Genomic DNA, 19,740 nt, shown 5'->3' with positions numbered 1-19,740 from the left:
GTAAAAATCAACAGATCATTGGTTTTATGCCCCGACAACAAACGTCATTTACATTTTTAAAACTATTAAAAAGGAAAGGCTACACACTATCAAGTTTTGGGGTGGGGGGAGAAGATATGCCACACTGAAGCCAGATGGTCAAACCTAACCACCAATCAATTTGGAACAAACTATGGCTGACCCCAATTGCTTTGTACATTGTATTATCCCACACACACACACACACACCTGAAGTGAGAACAGACGTAAACCACGTGTTGACAGACTGCAGCGGTTGGTGAGAGCCACAGAGAGTCGACCGCACTAAAACAATGAGCTGAGAGGCTGCAGAGTACGGTGCTGATTCTCAGCAGCACCATATGATTTAATATTAATACCAACCTACCGCTTAATGTCAGCTATAGGAACCATAACAAAAGGGTGTAATGTTGTGCATATTGCTGCAATTTCTTCTCTTATGTAACAAATCATTTTCACAGCTCATAAACACAACACCTCTCCACGACAGTGAGAGGAGAGGGTCACAATTACCAGCTTGCAAGGTCTGATGTAAATATTCCGTATGCAGCCGTCCCCGGTCTCTGTGCTGGGACACCTCTGTTTTATATTATCGCTCATATCACAACAAAAGAGGAAGGCCAGAGCACATTATTAAGATGCTGCTTGCGTTGCCTCTATTGCACAAAATGCCTAGAGAATAAGTGTCTGCAGTTCCACACATCTCCCTCCATACATTTTGTTAATGATACAAGGACAAAGTATGCAAGGACATGGGAAATAGGAGGGCTGGGGTTCAGCGTAGGGTTTTTTTTATCTGAGGCGGATTCTGCTGTGCGCGCTCGATTACTCTCTTTCTCCATCTTTCTCTCCCTCGTGTCGGGCACATTCGCCGCCTCGGACTATCCTACAAGCGCAGCTCCACACTGGCACCTGTTGATGAAATGGCAGCATAGCAGACACTCGAGACATGCGTAAACACACACACACACACACCTGAGGGGCCTCCAGCAGGCAATGAGTCAGTGTAAGATGATGCAGGTACACACACACACACACACACACGTACGTACGTTCTGGCCAACGCACAAACACACAGCGCCGAGACAGATTTAAACGTGTCCACGGTGCCCGATTGGAGGTAAAGACGGTGCATGCCGCTCTGCTGAATCTCACTCCAGCTTTATCTAGAGGTGCAGCGATTCACCGATATGTATCAGAAAGTCAATACGATCGCCGGCGATAGAATGTGGTCTGAATCTCGCCCTATGAGACATTCATCAAAAGAAAACGATACAACCGTCTAAAACAATTTGGCCAAATATCCTCCTGTGCCTCGAGAGAGTAAAAGAGTGTTTTCCCTCCACTCTCCTGCAAAGTTTCCCAATCATATACCCACTTCAGGCCATTCACTTCCAGGAACAAAGAAAGGTAGTGCGGTGCAGAATAATGAAGTGCCGATTGAAACTTTACCGACAGCCGTTGTAGACACTAGTGACAACATCGCAAGTGCGAGCGGCAAGTTCCGAAGCACACTGGCCTCGACGATAACGCCTCCTGGTTTAAGACAATAATAAAAACACAGCTGTCCAGTGTTAGGGTGAGTGAAAACACTGGATTTAGGCAGATGATACTGACCCTGGTGTTGCCGGTCTGCAGTATATTACTGAAAACTGCAAAAGCACTACCCAGAGTGTTGCTTCCCATCGTTTGTCATGCTTGATGTGGCAATAAACACCATTTTAGAGGCGTCTGGTTTTCAGCCAATGTTAGGTTTGAATCGATCAAGTCAATTTATCTACATATGCATCCCAACGTCTGAATGTAGGATAGTTACACACCCGAGGCCTCCCATCATTTATCACAGTTGGGCTCTGGATCTTTAGTAGAATATCAATGATACTAGATAGAGTTCACATGCAGAGTCCTATTCTCACTTCAAGAAAACACTATTGTTGTCTTCTGCCAGAACATCAGCACAGACTGTTGCCCTCTTGCAACAGAGAAGAATCTGAGAGAGAGCGATTTCATAGATAAAGTCATGAATCGTTTCTGAAAACACCCTTTGTACACAGAGACAGGAGCATTCTGTAGTCAGTTCTTGCACTGTTGATTCAAAACCATATCCTCGACAAACGGCACACACGACGTTCCCCTTTGGAACTCGGTTGCGTAGTGACAGATTTTTGCAAAAAAAAAAAAAAAAAAAGCCAGGTGAAGAGGAATGCTGTTTTAGTTCTGTGAGCCTTCCTGGCAAGGTAGGGAGCCCTTGTTTACTAAAAGGGAGTGACAGATGGGAAAATCCAAAGCATCAAAAGTCAACACCACAACAAGCCAGGACACACACACACACACACACACACACACACACACACACACACACACACACACACACACACACACACACACACACACACACACACACACACACACACACACACACACACACACACACACACACACTGAGCTGATCCTGACACTAACTACCTTAAGCCACCATCGGCGCGTGTGCCGAATTTGTTGACAGTTGCTCGTTAGCTACGGAGGCCTGTTGGAGCGGGATATTCTCCGTTTCCCGCATATGCTCACCTTCCCATCCTTCAGTCTGGCTTGTAGCAGATATTGTTGCGCTAACAAGGAGCAGGTAACAACAAGGCTTGACAAGGGAAGGGCTGAGGTCAGAGGACACGGTATCCTTTGATACGAGAGCTGACGGGAGGCGGAGGAGGGAAAGAAAAAAAGAAGAAGAAAAAAGCACATGTGCGAGAATAAAAACAACCCTGAATCAAAACCCTGTGCACGTTCGTACCACCCACCTGTAAAGCAAACAATGGAGCCATTCCATCCCTGCACCACTGCCCTCGCACATCAACCCCGACACTGACAGCGTAGGACGGCCGGCACCTAGTTAGCTTAGTTAAAAGTCGGCATTGTCCTCCAACGCCGTGCCCCGGGGACATCTTACCCGCACGCAGACATTCAAAAAGTTGCCGATATGATTGCATCACGGCTGCTGGCCTCGATGGTCCGTTCTTTCTTTACGGTTTGTGGCAATTTAATGGGCTAAGAATGGTGATCAATCACCCACAAACACATTGTGAGAACACAGGTCGTCATTATATCGCTTCCCATCAGACTTTTGGTTTGGGCTTTGGAGTAAAGCTCTGTTCCGAGGCACAGTTTGGCTGCATTTCATGACCAAGTTGCTTCTGTGTGCATGTTTTTAATGAATTAGTTTGCTCAATGTCGGAATGTTTTCAGCTCACCCGTCAAGGACGCGGTCAAATGAAATAGCAACCAACTACCATTTTCACAGAAATGTTCCATCCTTATATCTTCAGTGGCAGTCGGTACGTCAACTCAAGAACTTTAATTAAAAACCTAATCGTCCCGTCATTCAGTAAATAAATAATCTTTAGTGGTTTCATCAAGCCAAGACCAAAGCCTCTTTGTTACTGAAGCGTTCAGATGTCATCATCTCCTAAAATGCACCAGCCTTCGCACACCGCATCACTTCAACCACTACAGACAAGTTCTACTGGTGCTCAGCAGGTATTCACTTCAGACTGTGTGCTTGTGGTGTCATTTAGAATACAGCGGGAAAGGGAACACGGCTCTGGTTTACCTTCGTCGAAGTCCGCGTCATCCTCGGTGTGCTGGGGGAAGGGGAAGCAGTTGGTGATCTCCAGCCGGTCCTCCACCACCAGGCCCAGCAGGACGCCCTGCACCACCTCGCTGCCCTGGCCCTCCTCCTGGTAGTGCTTGATAATCTTCAGCAGCACCTGTGAAAACAGCAAGAATCAAAACTTACCGCACCGGAAGAAGGGGCGAAGACGCTCCTTTCAATCAGTTTCTAAAAGGAAAGGATTTCATTTTCTGATCCGGGGCTAATTTATTTATCACGGCCGTCGTTTATGCATTCCACACCTGTTACAGCGCCGCTTGTTATTGGGTTTTATCGTCCTTTGATTCATGTTTTCCCCAATTGTGTCTCTGCTCGTCATGTTGATTTGTGCTCATTAGTTTGTTTTCGGGTTAGTTTAGGCGCGTTTTGTTTGTTGTTTTTCTTACGATTCGCTTGGGTGCTTCATCCCTCCAGCTTCAGAATTGCCGTATTTCTTTCCGTGGCCTTCTACACATTGTATTTTATCACAATACATATAGAGAATATTAAACTATTGAAATGAATACCAATGGGAATAGTGGCAAAACCATGGCATTTATTCCAGAACACATTCAAACAATATTCTAACGGATAAAAAAGTATTACGAGATAATGTGGATTCAGAACTTGATTAAAAAAAAAAAAAAAAAAAGACTATTCAATAAGGAAACATTGTTATCACAAATATTTTCATTATGAGTTTACTCTGCTCAGCCCATTACACAGCTTAAGAGTGGCTTCAGGCCATAGTAATTATAAACCCCTTGACAGACATTTTTTTTTTTTTTTTTTATATTAATAGTTTTCAGCCAGTTTTGAAGGCAAAGGGGGTCCAACACGGTGATGGCAAGGATTACCTAATAAAGTGGCCTGTGTGTGCATGTTAAAATTGTAATAACCAAAACAAAGAAATGTAAGTTGTCAGCACTGACATTAGCGAGCTAAGCTAACTACTGTAGCCCGGGAAAAACAGAATCTTTGAAGCCGATACATATATTCGGGATTTTAAAACTTCGATAACAATACATCCGCTGACTTTCAACATAAAAAATAAACGTACATAAACAATCTTGATACGCATCCCTTAATTTTCTTTGTGGCGATCAAAATATGTAAAAGGTGACCATTTCTAAAACCACATCAAATCTAATATATAAAGTCTGTACTGTACATATTTGATCCGACAGTAGCTTCTGTCAGTAGCCCACCAGGACCCAGGACTGACGGCGTCTCTCGGCAGAACCGGCCCTCGGATGTCAGTCAACCGCTGCCAAGAGACCTGCCCACTAAGACATGAAGCTTTGAGGCCGTTTCCACAAATGTCAAATAGGACTTTATCTCCTTTCGTTAAATTATGTTGAACTACAATGGCTGCAGCATTTTTATAATCTACATGTCCCGACACAAAAAGTGAGGATGACACAGAAAAGAGTAAAAACATGAATCTAGTGAAATGTTAAGGAAAATGCCACCCACGTACAGTAGGAAGGTATATTTGGACCTGTAGTCTCATATCCCACATTGCCGCGCCTCATCTGGACAGGGTGTCCATGCATCATCGTATGCGTTTAATATTTAATGCTGGATATAAATGGGCCAATAGGACAAGTCTCCACATGATTGAAGAGCTGGTTTAAGCTCCAATGCTGCATCACCGACACCAAGGACAGCAGGTAAGGACTATGGCTTACTTCCACACACACACACACACGAGGACAGACTCAAACGCACACCTACACCTACCAATCATGGGAAACCTTGACCAGCAAAAACAGCCGAGGCATGGAGTAGAGAATAAGGCAAAGCGTCTTAAATGAACAGGACGAGAAGCTGAAACCACTGTGTGGAGCGGGAGAGCATAAATCACACCGATAACAGTGTGGGCAGGTCACAGCCAGAGGCATTAATAACACACACACAAACACACACACACACAAACAAACAGGAGCAGAGTGGCAGTCCTGGGGCCATCCTCACAACAAAACACACATCATCACCATGAGGGAGCCCTTACTCGTCTCACTAGCTCACGCGCACACACACGGCTGCATACGCACACATGCATCTGTCGCGGGAGATGATTTATTTCAGCGGAGTGCTGGACCTGTCATGCAACAAGTAAAAGAGCTGAGAGGGGGGGCTGGGGGGGGGGGGGGGGATATGGGGTGGAGTGGGTAGAAAAACAAATCTCATCCCTGCCTGCCTTGGCTTTTCTGACTGAGAGGGGAGGAAGGTCTGAACAATAGGTCGGGAGGGTGGGTGGGTGGAGAGCGAGAGTAAATGTAAGGGTGAGAAACCAGAAGGATAAAGGGAGTGATGACAAATAAGAGAGCAGAAGGGGACCAGGTGAGTACGAGGAGAGCAGCCAGGTGAGCTGATGGCAGTGAGGGAGGGGGAACAGGGTTACTTGAAGTCCTCAGAGTGCCCCCCCCCCCCACACACACCCCCTACTGCCCCTTTGAGCTTTGGCTCCTTTTGCTGCCAGCAAACAGCTTCTCTAGTCTTCCTCCATCAGTGAGAGCAGATAGCCACAGATACACAATGCTTTTAGCCATCTAACTCTTGGCAATCTGTTCGTGTGTGTGTGTGTGTGTGTGTGTGTGTGAGAGATGAACTAGTGTCAGGAAAAGGAGGGGGTGAGAGACGGACAATTGGCCAAAAACAACTCGCAGAAAGACAAATAAATAAAGCTATATTCCAGCAGAGCTTTAAAAAAAATAGTCCTGAATCTACAGAATAGCTTTAAAGAGGTAATGTGAAGAGGCGTCTGCACTTTTTTATAATAAAAAAAAAAAAAAAAAAAAAAAAAAAAGGGGGGGGGAGGAAGGAAGGTTTCAGTGGATTTGTTGTGCTGGCTTCCTGGTGCTGAGTAAATGCCGTAAGGTATTGTAGGCAAAGCCTGGAAAGCTCCGACTTTGTACAAACCTGGACACACACACACACACACACACACACACACACACACACACACACACACACACACACACACACACACACACACACACACACACACACACACACACACACACACACACACACACACACACACACACACACACACACACACACACACACACACACACACACACACACACACACACACACACATGAAGCTAGCCCAGTGAGCTCACCTCACATGGAGAGGCCCAAGATTGATACGTGGACAGCGTGTTATAAATCAACAGGCTTAAAATTGAATTGTGCAAAATCAATTGCTGCCCAAATCCCCTGTTGGCTGCCTTTAATTCTCATCATAAATCTTCTCTCTCGCTCACTAAATGGCTCATATTCCCGCCACAACGGGGCTCATCTTATGAGAAAGTATGAGCGAGAGAGAGAGAGAGAGAGAGAGAGACAATCCCGTAATGACTTTTCTTTCAGCGGCACTGATGTGTAGACGAACTCTACACTCAAAGTTGGCTGGAATATACTTGACAGAGATAAGGGTTTTTGGTGTGGCTTCAGTTGGATTAAGCCACGGACGAAGACCACCGCGGAGTCCCACCTTATCTGACAGCACAGGCCTGACATGACACATTCAGTGTGCACACGATTCGGGGGCTGATTTAACCAGGAGATCACTCAAGAACTTTTGATACACGGGATGACCACGAGCCATGCGTTGTGCATCGTTAATGCATCGCTTTGGAAACAGTTTAGAGGCTGTTACAGTCTGTACGGTTGAGAGGACACAAACAGTTCGGGGTAGAGATGCACCGATCCAACTCTCTCAGTCCCGATACCTGCATGGGCTTTAGGTATCGGCCCATACAAAGTAGCGATAGTTCATTGTCCCCGATACCCGGTCCAGCTATGAGAGTCACTAACACACCCATATCTGATATCAGTTTTGTTGCAACCCTAGTTTTTAGTGGCCTTATAAAAAGGTTCAGAACCTATAGCGACAACTTCAAAATTAGATAAGCTGCAACTCAATTTGTGCCAACGCTTGGAGTAAAACTCGATGTTCATAGTAACAGAAGATATGAAATGTTGATTCAGTATGTATCTGGGACATTGAAATAACACCAACAGTAGGTAGAAGGCCCCCGCATGTTTTTCACTTTTGTCCATATGCTGGAAGTCCTGATTCAGAAGCGGATGGTTAAGTTAGTGAATAAAAGTTTAACTGGAGAGGATTTGACTCCTGAAACTGAACGTGACGCAATCAGCTCCATTGTTTTACTAGAGAGAAGACGGATCAGTCTGTTGGAACTACTGAACGACCCGTTACACTCCCAACTGTACAGATGTGTTACAGAGCGGACATTTCCTCACAAATGAGCATTAGCTGAGCACACAAACCCAGAATCAGCCAACTTTCGTTTTCGCTTGCCATCCAGTCACGTATGCAGGTAGAGTTGAGCGGCTACAGTTGATCAGACCTGCTGCTGCCGCCGCCGCTTTGTCAATTTACCCAGTGAGAGCAACGGTCAGCACCTGAATGTCTTGTTGTACATTGCTCTTTGCCAATGAGCGAGAGAGAGAGAGAGAGAGAGAGAGGAGCGATACGAGATTCAACAGTGGATTTGTTAGCGTGGGAGCTCAGTGACTCGGCCTATTTTGGCACTAAAAAGGTGTCAGAACTCGTACCGGTGCGCACCAATCTTGTTTCACAGTGTTTCACACTCGCACACTAATTGCTCAGAGTGTCTGTTTTTGTCGGGCCGTGTCAGACGTGTTGTGTGAAGTCGTCCAAGACTACTGACAGCCACCCCTGGCAACAGCCAATGGGAGGTGTTATTGCAATAATCTAGAGAACAGAGGGTTTGAACTACAGCACTTGCTCACAGATGTTCAGCTCAAAGCAGAAAGATTTAAAACTCTGCTTACTCGACTCTTTATCAGCTGCTACTCAATTGAATTTGCAGCAAACATTACTCACGCATCTTCACCTGTTGTTGCATGGAACAGTGGCCAGCATGAAATCAGATTGTGGCAACAATAATTTCTAAATGACTTTTATTTATTTATTATTGAAACAAAACACGTTTGTTTGGCTGCTGTAAACACTCTGCTGATTGATATCCTCAAGTGTTTACAGGTCTCTCTTAAGGATTACAACTTCAGCAAGTAAACATAAACTGTAGTTTCTGAAAACAACAACACAGTAGTTAGTAACTGTACTGAACAGATGGGAACATGTCGTCCCCCCCACTGGGTAGTAAGTTATCTCTTGTGTCCTGATGAGCCCGGGCTTAAAGCACCGGAGGCGCGAGAGTAAAAGCCTCGGGGGGGGGGTGGGCTGTTCTGGCAAAGTGTTGGAAAATCAAAAGAAAAATGTCTGACACTGCTAAAAGATTTCTTTTTTTAATGTACCTCATTTTGACACATTTTCTGCAATTTTTCATCCCCCAAAAGCTTTCAAACCACAAAGCCAAGATGTCCTGTAAAATGTTCTCTGGCTGTTTCTTCATTCATGGTATGTGAATCAGGCCTGGGTCCGATGTGCATCACACGTCAGACTAAATTAAAGTAAGTTCTTTTCAAACATACAGTGAGCTGTGTGATCTCAGTAGGTGTTTAATGGAGCCCGTCGCCGCGCAGCACTCCACTCCTGTGGCAACAGCATCCACTGCAGCCTTGTCAAAAAAAGCGAGGAAACAATCCAATTCCACCACACAGCTGTGGCGATGCCGTCAGCGGGCAACCCTCCAGCTAAACCTCTGACAGACGGGTCAGCAACCGCCGCATGTCAATGTCCGTTCAGGTGAAGCGCGTTTCATAACTCTGCCTGAAAGAGACACCTTTCCTTCACCAGTCTGCATCCAAATAAGGTAACACACACACACACACACACACACACACACACACACACACACACACACACACACACACACACACACACACACACACACACACACACGACGAATCCTGGCTGTTTTGTTACTTTCAAACTGCTGCGAGTAATAAAAAAAAAAAAAAAAAAAAAAAAGGTGAAAAATAAACTCATTAGAGAGCTAAATAATACACATTGAGGTGAAATATTTAGATTTGAAATTAGGGCCTGAGACTCGAGGGCAGCTTTAATGAGCAAGATAAAAGGAAGGCAGCAGCTGGCAACTTTAAGTCCTGCAACTGCGTTCAGAAACACCGAGCAAATGAGCTGCTTTGTGTCCAGAGCAGCGTCGGGCAGGAGGAGGGAGAACATCGGTGCCTGGCAGCGACGCAAGTTTGTCCTCTACTGTATGTACTGAGGTACTACAGAAGAAACATACTAACACATTCAGGTTGGGAGAAATTAAATTCAAAAAAGGTATCATCATAATGTACTTGTTAAAAAAGGTCACTGGTCAGATATTAGAGACACACATCAGAAACACACAGAACCAATAAGCAATTCAAAAACCCAAGATATGCAACTGGGCTAGCAAATTCCACAATGTTCCTAGACTTAAGAGCGCCTCTTTGCCCAAAATGGTTAATTATCTGAAGTTTGAGAACATCAGCAGTGAGCTGAGAGGAGACATCAGTCCAAACTGTAGAGTGGGGAACACGTATTTATTATTATTTACATTGTTGTATTCAGTTGTTTGAATGTTACTCGAATCAGTGTTTCCGTTCTGGGACCAGGAAAGTAATTCATATGATTAAAAACTACAATTAGTCAGTCGGAAGGCCCAAATCAAACTTAATAGTTTCGGTCTCAAAGAAGGCACGTGGACCATTTGGAAAGTCGACCAAGGCATGATTAATGAATGATTAAATATTATTATAGTTACTACAGTTAAATGACTGTAGCCTGACTGTAAACGTAACGAGTATGCCTCCGATTATGAGCACGAAATTCCTCATATTCAGTCTTATTTTTTGGTAAGAAACGAGACTTATGCGAGTGTGAAGCAAGAATCGACACAGCAGCATCGTTTCCCTATGATGCTCCTATAAAACACAACTAGTGAGGTCCTTGTTTTAGCATTAAACGCCTCTTTGGTTTCCCCGCAGCAGCTAAAGCTAATTTAAAACGGGTAGCCTATGATTAGCCTTTAGCCGGTTGTTTGTCAATAAAGTATGTGTTTAAGCAACGCAATATACACTACAGGCATCAGCTAAGGTTATAAGGCGTAATATACGTTACAGAACACCGCTTCACATTATCTGTCCGCCATGATGATGCTCACACTGTAGCTAGCTAGCATCCACCTCCGGTAACACTTGGGGACCCGGTCTCTCTGCCGACATTCAACACGTAGCGCTGCAGTAACACTTACCAATCCCTCAATTTGGATCTGTTTGACGGGAGAGTCCAAAGTGCCGCTTGTAGAAGCCATCACGGCGCTAGCTGCTGAAGTAGAGTCTTTACGTGAAGCCATCTGTAAGCAGCAACACGCGGAAAAAGGGAGGAAAGAGTTCCGTGACGGACGTTTCCGGTAAAGATGCGTCTGCTCTCCTGTCCGTAGAGAAACAAGGGCTAAGTTGAGGTTGCCTCTTTAAATAACTCAACTGTTTGGTGGTTAAACAAGAAAAATATATTGTAATAATTTGCCAATTTACATATCACTATATATATATATATACACATATACATAGTGTATTCTACTGGCAATTATTTGTATAACTACAGAAAAGGATGGAGGCCCTTTTCTGAAGTAACACTACTGTGAAAGTGAACCAAATACTACCTGGACGACCATTACTACCAAAGTTATCCCTGTTACAATAAGACCTGCAATGAAAAGGTAATGACTCTAAATTACGAGTCAGTCCGTCAACAGGCGAGTTAAAACTAGGATAACAGTTTCTATATTAATTTCTTCTATCTTTATATCCTGCTTTCCATTAACACCATATCAGTAAATGGCACTTTAAATGTATAATATAGTGAGGGGCACTGTGAATGAATAATATCCAGTTACCAAGTACTTAAAACACTTTATTTCAAATCTTTACAGATGTATCACAACTAGAGGTTACCCGAAGACTAAAAAGGTGGGATACTGAACTTAACTGTAACAAGTACATTACCTAGTTACATAATGCAATATGAATAAGCATAAACTTAAGGTACAAAAAAAAAAAAAACACAACTGATTTGACAAACTGCCTGAATTATACATCTGACACATGATATTTAATGCCGGGTATAAGTTCCCAATGTTTCGACAGATTAATCATTTTGTTTATCATGAAAGAACAAGTGCAACGAGGAGAAGATGGGAGCGGTTACACTTCTGAGCAATAAAACAGTACCTTTCCAGAACATGTACAGAGTCAATACAGGATTCCATGTGAAAATACAGGGCTCTTTATCTAAAATCTGCAATGATTCAGGTGTGAGGGCCAATGGTATGAAGACTTATGAAATAAGCAGACAATGAAAATTTAATTTAAAAAAAACAAAAAAGGAAGAAAAGCTTACAAATCAGTGACTGAAAAAGGGTTGCTTTATAAATATACTTGTTAAAACATTCTTCCTCACTCCGTCTCAAACGAATGAAATACTGCATGATTCCACCTGAAGTACAGTAAAATCCTTTTGTTTTTTTAAGTTTCCAACCCATTCCCCCCCTACTCCCGCCCCTTACCCAGAAAAATAAAATAAAATGGGACAGGAACTCACAAAATAAAAAGGCAAAAGGTTGAGTTGAGTAATTAAAAAAGTATGTCTGTTGCAAGCAGAATGTTTGTCTGTTCCTCTGATGTCTAAATAAGTTGGAATCTTGGTCCGGCAGTGGCAACGATGTCGCTGTAGGGCTCAGTCTGGGTGACCTCGATGGCTTGCTGCTTCTTGAGGACGAGGAAACTGTAAAACTTGGCAGCTGCCTGCTTCTTGTTGTTGTTCCGGCACAATTCAAGCAGGCTAACCGAGTCTGCACCAGTCTTGGCCATGACGCGCTGTAGAGACAGAAACACAAGTGTCAGTTTAAAAAAGGTATAATATGCAACAATTTCCTTAAAACAATGTATCGATTGATACAAAAATATTCCCTCTGAATCATCACTGGAAGTGCTTAGCTGTATCTGCAGAGACCCTCCCCTCTGCCTGTATTCTATATTCATATTTTGCTGTGTTTTTGGACCCCACGTGATTGTGTAACCAGCAGCCACCTAACACCTTAGTCCCGCCCCTCTGCATACCAAGGCTCACAGGTCTGATACAGCAGGGTGAAGCCTGCATTCATTCCCTATTCGGCACCTTCCCACTGGCTTTTGAGGACATAATGTGTTTATCAGAAACGCTCAATTCTTCTGATGTACGGTTTTAAGTTTTATCTGCACACACAATCAGATTTTTACAAAAAAATGACAACTGTCTCAGTTTAAAGTCATTTTTCTAAATAATTTGAAAAGTTCATTTTTTTTGTACCTGGAGACCGTGCAGCATCTGCTGGGTTCTCTTGTTCCATCTCTTCTCCTCCTGATCCTGGTCTCCGGTCTGACCGTCCTCATCCTGAGAACAATAGATAATCATCAGCATCAACCGGCTCACACTCAAATCACAACACTCATACAATCAAATCAGAGTCGCTACAGAAAGGCATGTTCTATAAACTGCTTATGTTTTTTTTTTTTTTTTACATGTTAGTCGTTTATTTTACATCAGTTTTGGCAGTTATTAAACAAACTGTAGTTGGTAGTAGTCATTTGATACGGCCACATCCTGTCAGCGTATCAGTTATTTCCACCTCACCTCCTCATCACTGTCGTCCTTCTTGTCCTTCTTGTCACTGAGCAGGTCGAGCTCGGGGACCAGCTGGGTGAGGTTGAGGCTGCTCTCCTCTGGGGGCAGATCCACCTGGTTCATGTCTAACCTCTGAGACAACACTGAGCGGTCAGCCACATGCTGCGGCTCCAAGGGAGTCATCTGGAAACGGAGAGCAGGTTAGGACACAGTGTTCAGTCAACTGACTTAATTATGTTTCAAGCATTTCCCAAGTTTACTGCTTCAAAAAATAAAATCAACATCTGGTGTAATATTTAAATTAGATAACAGCTGAGATCAACATGCCCTGATTAAAATGAAATAATCAAATCTGGTTGGAAACAGCAAGTGGTTGAATCGAGGGGTGGTATTTGTCATGGATTATGGCCAATCATTGGAGGCCTTAAACATCACTTTATCTACACTTTGCCGCCGCCACATGAAGTGCTGACTGAACATCATGGAAACTCAACACCAGTGTTGTGACAGAGAAAAATAAAATGTAGGTGACGAGCACTCACAGGAAGGGTGCCCTCTTTGTCGACGGTCTTGCGTTTGACACCGCGAGGGGTCGACGGAGGAGGCATGACCGTTTCATCCAGGGTCGTCCTGCTGCCCTCCATCGCAGACGCTGCCAACATGCTGGGCTCCTCTATGATAGTCTGGTCTGAGGGATGGATGAGGGAGATTGTTCAGAAAATGTATATTTAAAAAAAAAAAAAAAAAGGGAATATGACACAGCCTTATTCAATAACTGATGACATGTCTGGGATATGATCTCCTCTCATCTCTTCAAAAGCACGACTTACCAATTACATCCCTGTGCTGACTCAGGACCTCCTCTCTCGGCACCTCTGGGTTCTCCAGCTCTTTGAGGAACTCATCCAGACTGTCGGCTTCGCCGCCCTTTCTCCTCTTCCTCAGCTCGTCTGGCACCAGAGGCGTCAAGCAGCGTGTGAACATCTGACATCAGAGGTTTAACAGTTAAACTTTGGTGTTGTTGAAGAAGAAGAAACAAACAAACAGCAGTACAAAAAGTCAATAGTACAATTTAAAAAACGGGGAGAAGTATGCGTGTCTCGGCTCTGATGTCATCCGAATTCACATAAATCATCCATCACCATGGTGGCATGCATTACTCACACACACGGTTCATTCCCAGAGCCGTGATTGTTTTGAAGAAAGCTTGTAAGCCATTGTTTTCCCGCTTTCCCTCATTAATGATGTGCTATCTAAGCCACCCTTAACCCATTCACTTTTAATTAGAAATCCGCTGATTAACCGTGTGCCCAGTTAGAATGGCAATCCACACATCACTAGCAGGGAGTGTTAAGATGCGAGACAAAAAGGGAAAGAGGTCTGCTAAATTATGCAGCAACACGTTTTCCATTCAGTATTCTGGAGGGGCACCGTGTGGGTTTGAGAGGATAGGGAAAAGAGACAGACAAAAGCAATCACTTCCTCCACCTCCTGTTCCTTCAATGTTCTCATTTTAAATCCCACAACCTGCACAGAATGTCAATGAAAGATACAATATTATAAATCTACTCTCTCCTCTTCCATTAAAAAAAGTGCCTGAGTTTGACCTACTTGGAGAGTCAGACAGCCGGCTTGCTCAGTACCGTTCCCCAAAGTGGTAATACTGCTTCAAACCACTGTGGTATGTTGTCAAATACTTACTAGTGGGTAATATGTGTACATGTTTATTCACAAATGCATGCATATCTAACAAGAATACGTCACCTTGAGCAGCCTGGCATTCCACAGGGGCTGAGCAGGCAGAGAGAAAAGCTTCTCCACGCCTCCGGTCTCCTTCCACATCATGAGCTTCTTGGTGGGAGGGGCCAGGTCAAGGGTGGTGACGATGTCCGAGTAGTCAGACAGCTGAGCTCTGATGGTCTTACTGTCCAGCTCCTTCACACTGTCCACAATCAGCTTCCTCTTACGCTTCGCCTTGGTCTCTTTCACTGGAGACGAGGTGAAAGTAAATAAAATTCTTAATTCCTTATTGCTTTATTAATATTTCCCCATCCTTAAAAAAGGTAACGTTAAGGGCTCCGTAGGTCAATTCTGCAAGTTAATTCCTGCTTAGTCATTTGCGACATTGCTTGCAACTGTTTTCTACAAATATTATTATTATTATTTTTTTTTTTTTTTTAAATACAGCCATCTCTACAGAAAGGTGATTGGGGGGGGGGGGGGGGTCTTACCAGTAATGTCAATGGGCTCCAGGGCAAAGGCCTCCTCCTCATTGTGAACCAGTGTGGTCTGTTCTGTCTGGTCGGCCATTGCTGGCAGTGGCTCTGCCGGGCCGGAGTCTGGGCTGTCAGGACCCGCTGCACACAGAAAAATGACAAATTCATCGTCAACAGGAATCTACTCTTGCTCGCAATGCGGGACAGAGGGCGTAAGGTGGGTTGGTGCCCTGGCCACCAAGCCAGGAGGCATGCGCTTGTGTGTGTGTGTGTGTGTGTGTGTGTGTGTGTGTGTGTGTGTGTGTGTGTGTGTGTGTGTGTGTGTGTGTGTGTGTGTGTGTGTTGTCAGTGCCGATGCGCAGCCCCACAATCAAGTGAAGGCACTTTATTGAAACATAGCAACGCTATAAGGGATAAATGGAGACAATACATCTATATATTCTCCTTTGCACGCTTTACAATAAGGCAAACAAGATAACTTTACGTACGTGACTGCAGGTTGTCAAAGTCGTCCTCGTCGTCTCCATGATCGGGGGGCATCATGACGCTTTCTGTGATGGCTGGAGGGTCATCAAAAATACCTCCTCCGTCTTCAGAGCTCAGTAGTTTATCCACTGGGAAACAACAATTAGGATTAACTATTAATAACTTAATCATAAATAAAGGTAGCCCAATATAGGATATAGAACACTATAGACCAGCTCACCCAGCATTCCCCCATCACTGTTGCCCAGGGAGCCATCCCCAAAGTCATCATACTCCATGTGGTTGGACTTGTCGGGGAGGTTGGCCGGGCCGGGCTCAGCCTCCAGCAACAGGTTAGAGGCCGCGGCACCGTGCATGATATCCTCCTCAAATGTGCTGGCTTCACGCATCATTTCTCGGTCGTCCATACCAAAGTCAGCTGAGCAGTACAGATGAAAGAAGATATAAAGTATGAACAGGGAAAGTCTGTTTTTGTTGTATTATTCTAATAATTAAATGCTAGATCTAAAATCTATATCATCCTAAATGATTTTGCAGAATGATACACTTTAATCAATTATCTCCTCATACATATTTAGTGGGTGACACAAGTGTACACCACGTGTTTTTATTTATATATATATAGTCCTACCAAAGTCATTGTCCTGCAGGAGGCTGAGGTTGCCCACATCTTCCCGCATGGTGATCTCTTCTACTCTGCTCTGGTTTAGGGTGAACTGCTGGGCCACATCTATGTCACTGTTAAAAAAAAAAAAACGACATCTAGGATGAGTACAACAGCTGGCACTTGAATGAAAAACTCACAAAAAATTGGGGAATGAAATGAGTCGTAACTGAAGTTAACTCACTCCAAATCAGGAAGCGGCTGGTCAAAGTCATGGAACTCCTCCGGTAAGGTGATGGCGTTGTAGGCGGCCTCTCTGTTCTCCTCAGGGAGATCCACCACACCTGAATATAGACACAAGTAATAATGTAGTTATAACACACAACTGTTCTCCAAGAGCAAACCTCTCACAAACAGGTCAGTTTTTTGTTGTTCATCAAAAGCGGTTAATCTTTACAGTCTCGTATAACACTGCTGGTCAGAGATGGGAAAAAAGCCCCGGAGCCCTCGTGTCTATAGATTTTCTGTTTTGCTTTCAGCCTTGTGCCTCCTTTCTTCAGAAGACAAATTACAGAAAGCACTTTGCTCCAGTACTAATTTGGCTTGTCACCTGTCCTTACCTGGCCTAAAAGCCATCTTGATCTTGATGAAGGCTTCATTACAGTCAGCAAGCAGGTACTTGGCCTTCCTGTGGTAGATTCTCACCACCCCAAGGAGAAGGTGGCCTGACGTACGCAACGCCATCTTCACCTAAGAGGAAACAATGTAACAAAGTCACGGCATGTTGAGAGGGTACATTTCCTTTGTTCAAAAACACTGAACTGCATCATCAGCATACATCAACAATGTACAGCAATGAGCTACTTTCAAGAGGTCAACGCAAAGACATGAACAATATTATGAAGGCAATGCAATTTGTCATTTTAAATAAAGCAAACGTGTTAAACTAAGACAGCTGCAAGCATGAACTCTGCTGTAATCAGTTCCCATTTATTATTTTTTCTTCTTTGGGAGAAAATGACTGCTTTTAATAATTGGGAGGCAAAAAAAAAAAAAAAAAAAAAAGCAGAACAAAGCAACAACTCAGGATTCGAACAACAAGCAAGGCTGCAAAGTACAAGGCCTGCAGCATGAGCACCACAGTGCAGAGACTGTACTTCCATCTCGTTACCTTAGGTGAGATGATGCTCTCCACACTGCTCTCAAGGTTGCATTCAAACACATGGGCCTTGGTCAGCTTCTTGTCCCAGTGGGCCGCTAGCCAGATCTTGGCCAGCGGCCCACGTTTGCTGAGGACAAAGTGGGCGTAGAACATTGCCCCGGTTGCCCTGGCTCACACACTCACTATGGTATGGTTCACCTGGAGGAAAAAAAAATAAACATGATTAGTTTGTGTGTAAGGAGATGAGTTTCTAAAAAAAAAAAAAAAATCTAAATGCAAGACAAACTTGCTGGTAGCTGCACTGTACCACCCCAAGCATTTGAAAAACAATGTTGCTTTTAGCCAAATTCAGCAATTCTACCGGTGATATCTCTGGTAGTTCATGATAAGGGAATCAGTTAACAAAGCAGAAGCTTGACTACTGCACATAATCAATACTTAGTAATTATAAAACATGTGAATGTTTTTTGTTATGAAGAATAATCTTTACTGTGCCCCAAACGCCATGATGGGGGGGGGGGGGGCTCGATCAGAAGAACCAGACCACCATGAGTGATTTAGATAATCTTGGTTGACGAAGGAAGTCGTAAAGCCGCCCAAACAAATCTGAAAAATGTATAAAAGGATCCATTTCTATGGAAAACAGGAATCTCTTTTTCGATATAGCAAGTTAGCCAACAACACTGCAAAGATGAGAAACGTTAAGCCAATTGGTTTTAGCCAACGTTACATTAGGTAACTTTGGTTATTAGTAAGTAACGTCATTATTTTAGGAATTACTTGACAGAGATGGGGGTCTGGTTTTGATTGAAACATTAGCTAAACTTGTGTCGGCTCATTGGCTAACGTATGACGTTAACCTTAAGATCTTTTGTCCCTTGTCGTGCTTAATTTGGTCAACACTAACTGTAAACATTTACGCCAACATAACTCGGAAACAGGACAGGGCACGATAGTTAAAAAATTGCAATTTTAATCAAAACAAGCGCTGACTTTTTACAAGTTCCGCCTATTTCCCAGTCAGGGAGGAAAACATTGGAAATGCACATGCCTGCCAATGGTAGCGGTAACAAAACACTTTCCTCGTGCTCTTCTCTTATGAATTCATAATTTGCACAAATGCATCGTTATTTTGTTAAAAGAGAAATGCGCGTGGTTATGTAACGTTAGGCTCTTAATACGGTGTAATGCGTTAAGAGCGCCAAGGGGTTGGTCAACGCCAGCAAATAGTCGGCGCCATCAAGTGGGATGAACTAAATTAGCCGCCAGCTAACTACAAAATGAGCAATGAAAACGATTCATACCGATTTAAGTTAATTTAAATATAATATAGCTTTCCTAAAACAGCGGGCAAAAATACAGTTCACACGTGAAAAAACAATAAAGCGCGCCGGAACGAGGCGCCCATCAAACACTAACGTTACTCGTACTTTTTTCCCCTCATTCAGCACAACTGTATCGTTAGCTGGCGGCTAACGGCTCCCTGTACAGTGAAGGCCGCAGTGAATCCACACAAACGTGCATGCTTATTTCAGCTCGTAGAGCACACAAAACCAAGCGTAAATATTTCCGCTGCAAACACACTTACCGACAGTGCCCCCTTTACAGTGAAATTCCAATGATTATGTGATTTCTCCCCGCGTATTCTCCCCTGTTGTACTCATTAAAACAGCCAAGATGGCGCCAGTCGCCTTCCTCCCGCTCACCGCTGTCCTTTTAAAATCGGCAGGATGTTTACAGTCAAAAATGGCGGAGGAGGAGTCTGTTGAGGCTGAGGCCGACAGACAGCACCGCTGTGAGCGCCAAGCGGAGATAGGGGGCGCTATGGCACAATGCTCACCAGAGACATATAAGGTGCTTAATCATAAATAAATCAATATGATTATGATAACACAGTGTGTGTCTGTTTCACACGTAGTACACATGCAAGTGACACTGAGTCATCTGCTACACTTGTTATTGTTACAAAACTATCGTTGTTGTAACATA

General features: G+C 43.9%; 2 protein-coding genes across 2 annotated transcripts in view; both read right to left on the bottom strand.

Annotated features, from left to right (window-relative positions):
* Positions 1-11,038, bottom strand: part of LOC142938210 (eukaryotic translation initiation factor 3 subunit H) — a 46,467-nt gene extending 35,429 nt beyond the window's left edge. The window contains exons 1-2 of the mRNA XM_076081466.1: positions 10,873-11,038; positions 3,623-3,779 (exon numbers count right to left, since the gene is read on the bottom strand). Of these exons, the coding sequence (XP_075937581.1) occupies positions 3,623-3,779; positions 10,873-10,974 (259 nt within the window). The 5' untranslated portion in view covers positions 10,975-11,038. The remainder of the gene's footprint in view (positions 1-3,622; positions 3,780-10,872) is intronic.
* A 475-nt stretch (positions 11,039-11,513) lies between these two features.
* Positions 11,514-19,481, bottom strand: LOC142938209 (double-strand-break repair protein rad21 homolog A-like). Its single transcript, XM_076081465.1, has 14 exons — positions 19,340-19,481; positions 17,761-17,949; positions 17,210-17,339; positions 16,834-16,933; positions 16,617-16,723; positions 16,206-16,403; positions 15,988-16,113; positions 15,515-15,640; positions 15,048-15,271; positions 14,114-14,267; positions 13,826-13,971; positions 13,293-13,466; positions 12,969-13,052; positions 11,514-12,496 (listed from the first exon to the last, which is right to left on the bottom strand). The coding sequence occupies exons 2-14, from the start codon at positions 17,902-17,904 to the stop codon at positions 12,305-12,307; spliced, it is 1,905 nt and encodes a 634-aa protein (XP_075937580.1). The 5' UTR covers positions 17,905-17,949; positions 19,340-19,481; the 3' UTR covers positions 11,514-12,304.
* Between the last annotated feature and the right edge of the window lie 259 nt (positions 19,482-19,740).

This window comes from Anarhichas minor, unplaced genomic scaffold (assembly GCF_050575085.1).
Source record: "Anarhichas minor isolate MPS153535 unplaced genomic scaffold, ASM5057508v1 ptg000080l, whole genome shotgun sequence".
Lineage (NCBI taxonomy): Eukaryota > Metazoa > Chordata > Actinopteri > Perciformes > Anarhichadidae > Anarhichas > Anarhichas minor.
This window is presented reverse-complemented; position numbering and strand designations above follow the sequence as displayed.

What these genes read in the sequence shown, in the direction of transcription:
- LOC142938209 (XM_076081465.1), bottom strand. Translation starts at nt 17,904, where the DNA reads ATGTTCTACGCCCACTTTGTCCTCAGCAAACGTGGGCCGCTGGCCAAG. An exon ending in AGAGCATCATCTCACCTAAG is followed by an intron (nt 17,340 to 17,760) that starts GTAACGAGATGG and finishes GTTTCCTCTTAG; the next exon opens with GTGAAGATGGCGTTGCGTAC. An exon ending in TCAGCACAGGGATGTAATTG is followed by an intron (nt 13,972 to 14,113) that starts GTAAGTCGTGCT and finishes TCCATCCCTCAG; the next exon opens with ACCAGACTATCATAGAGGAG.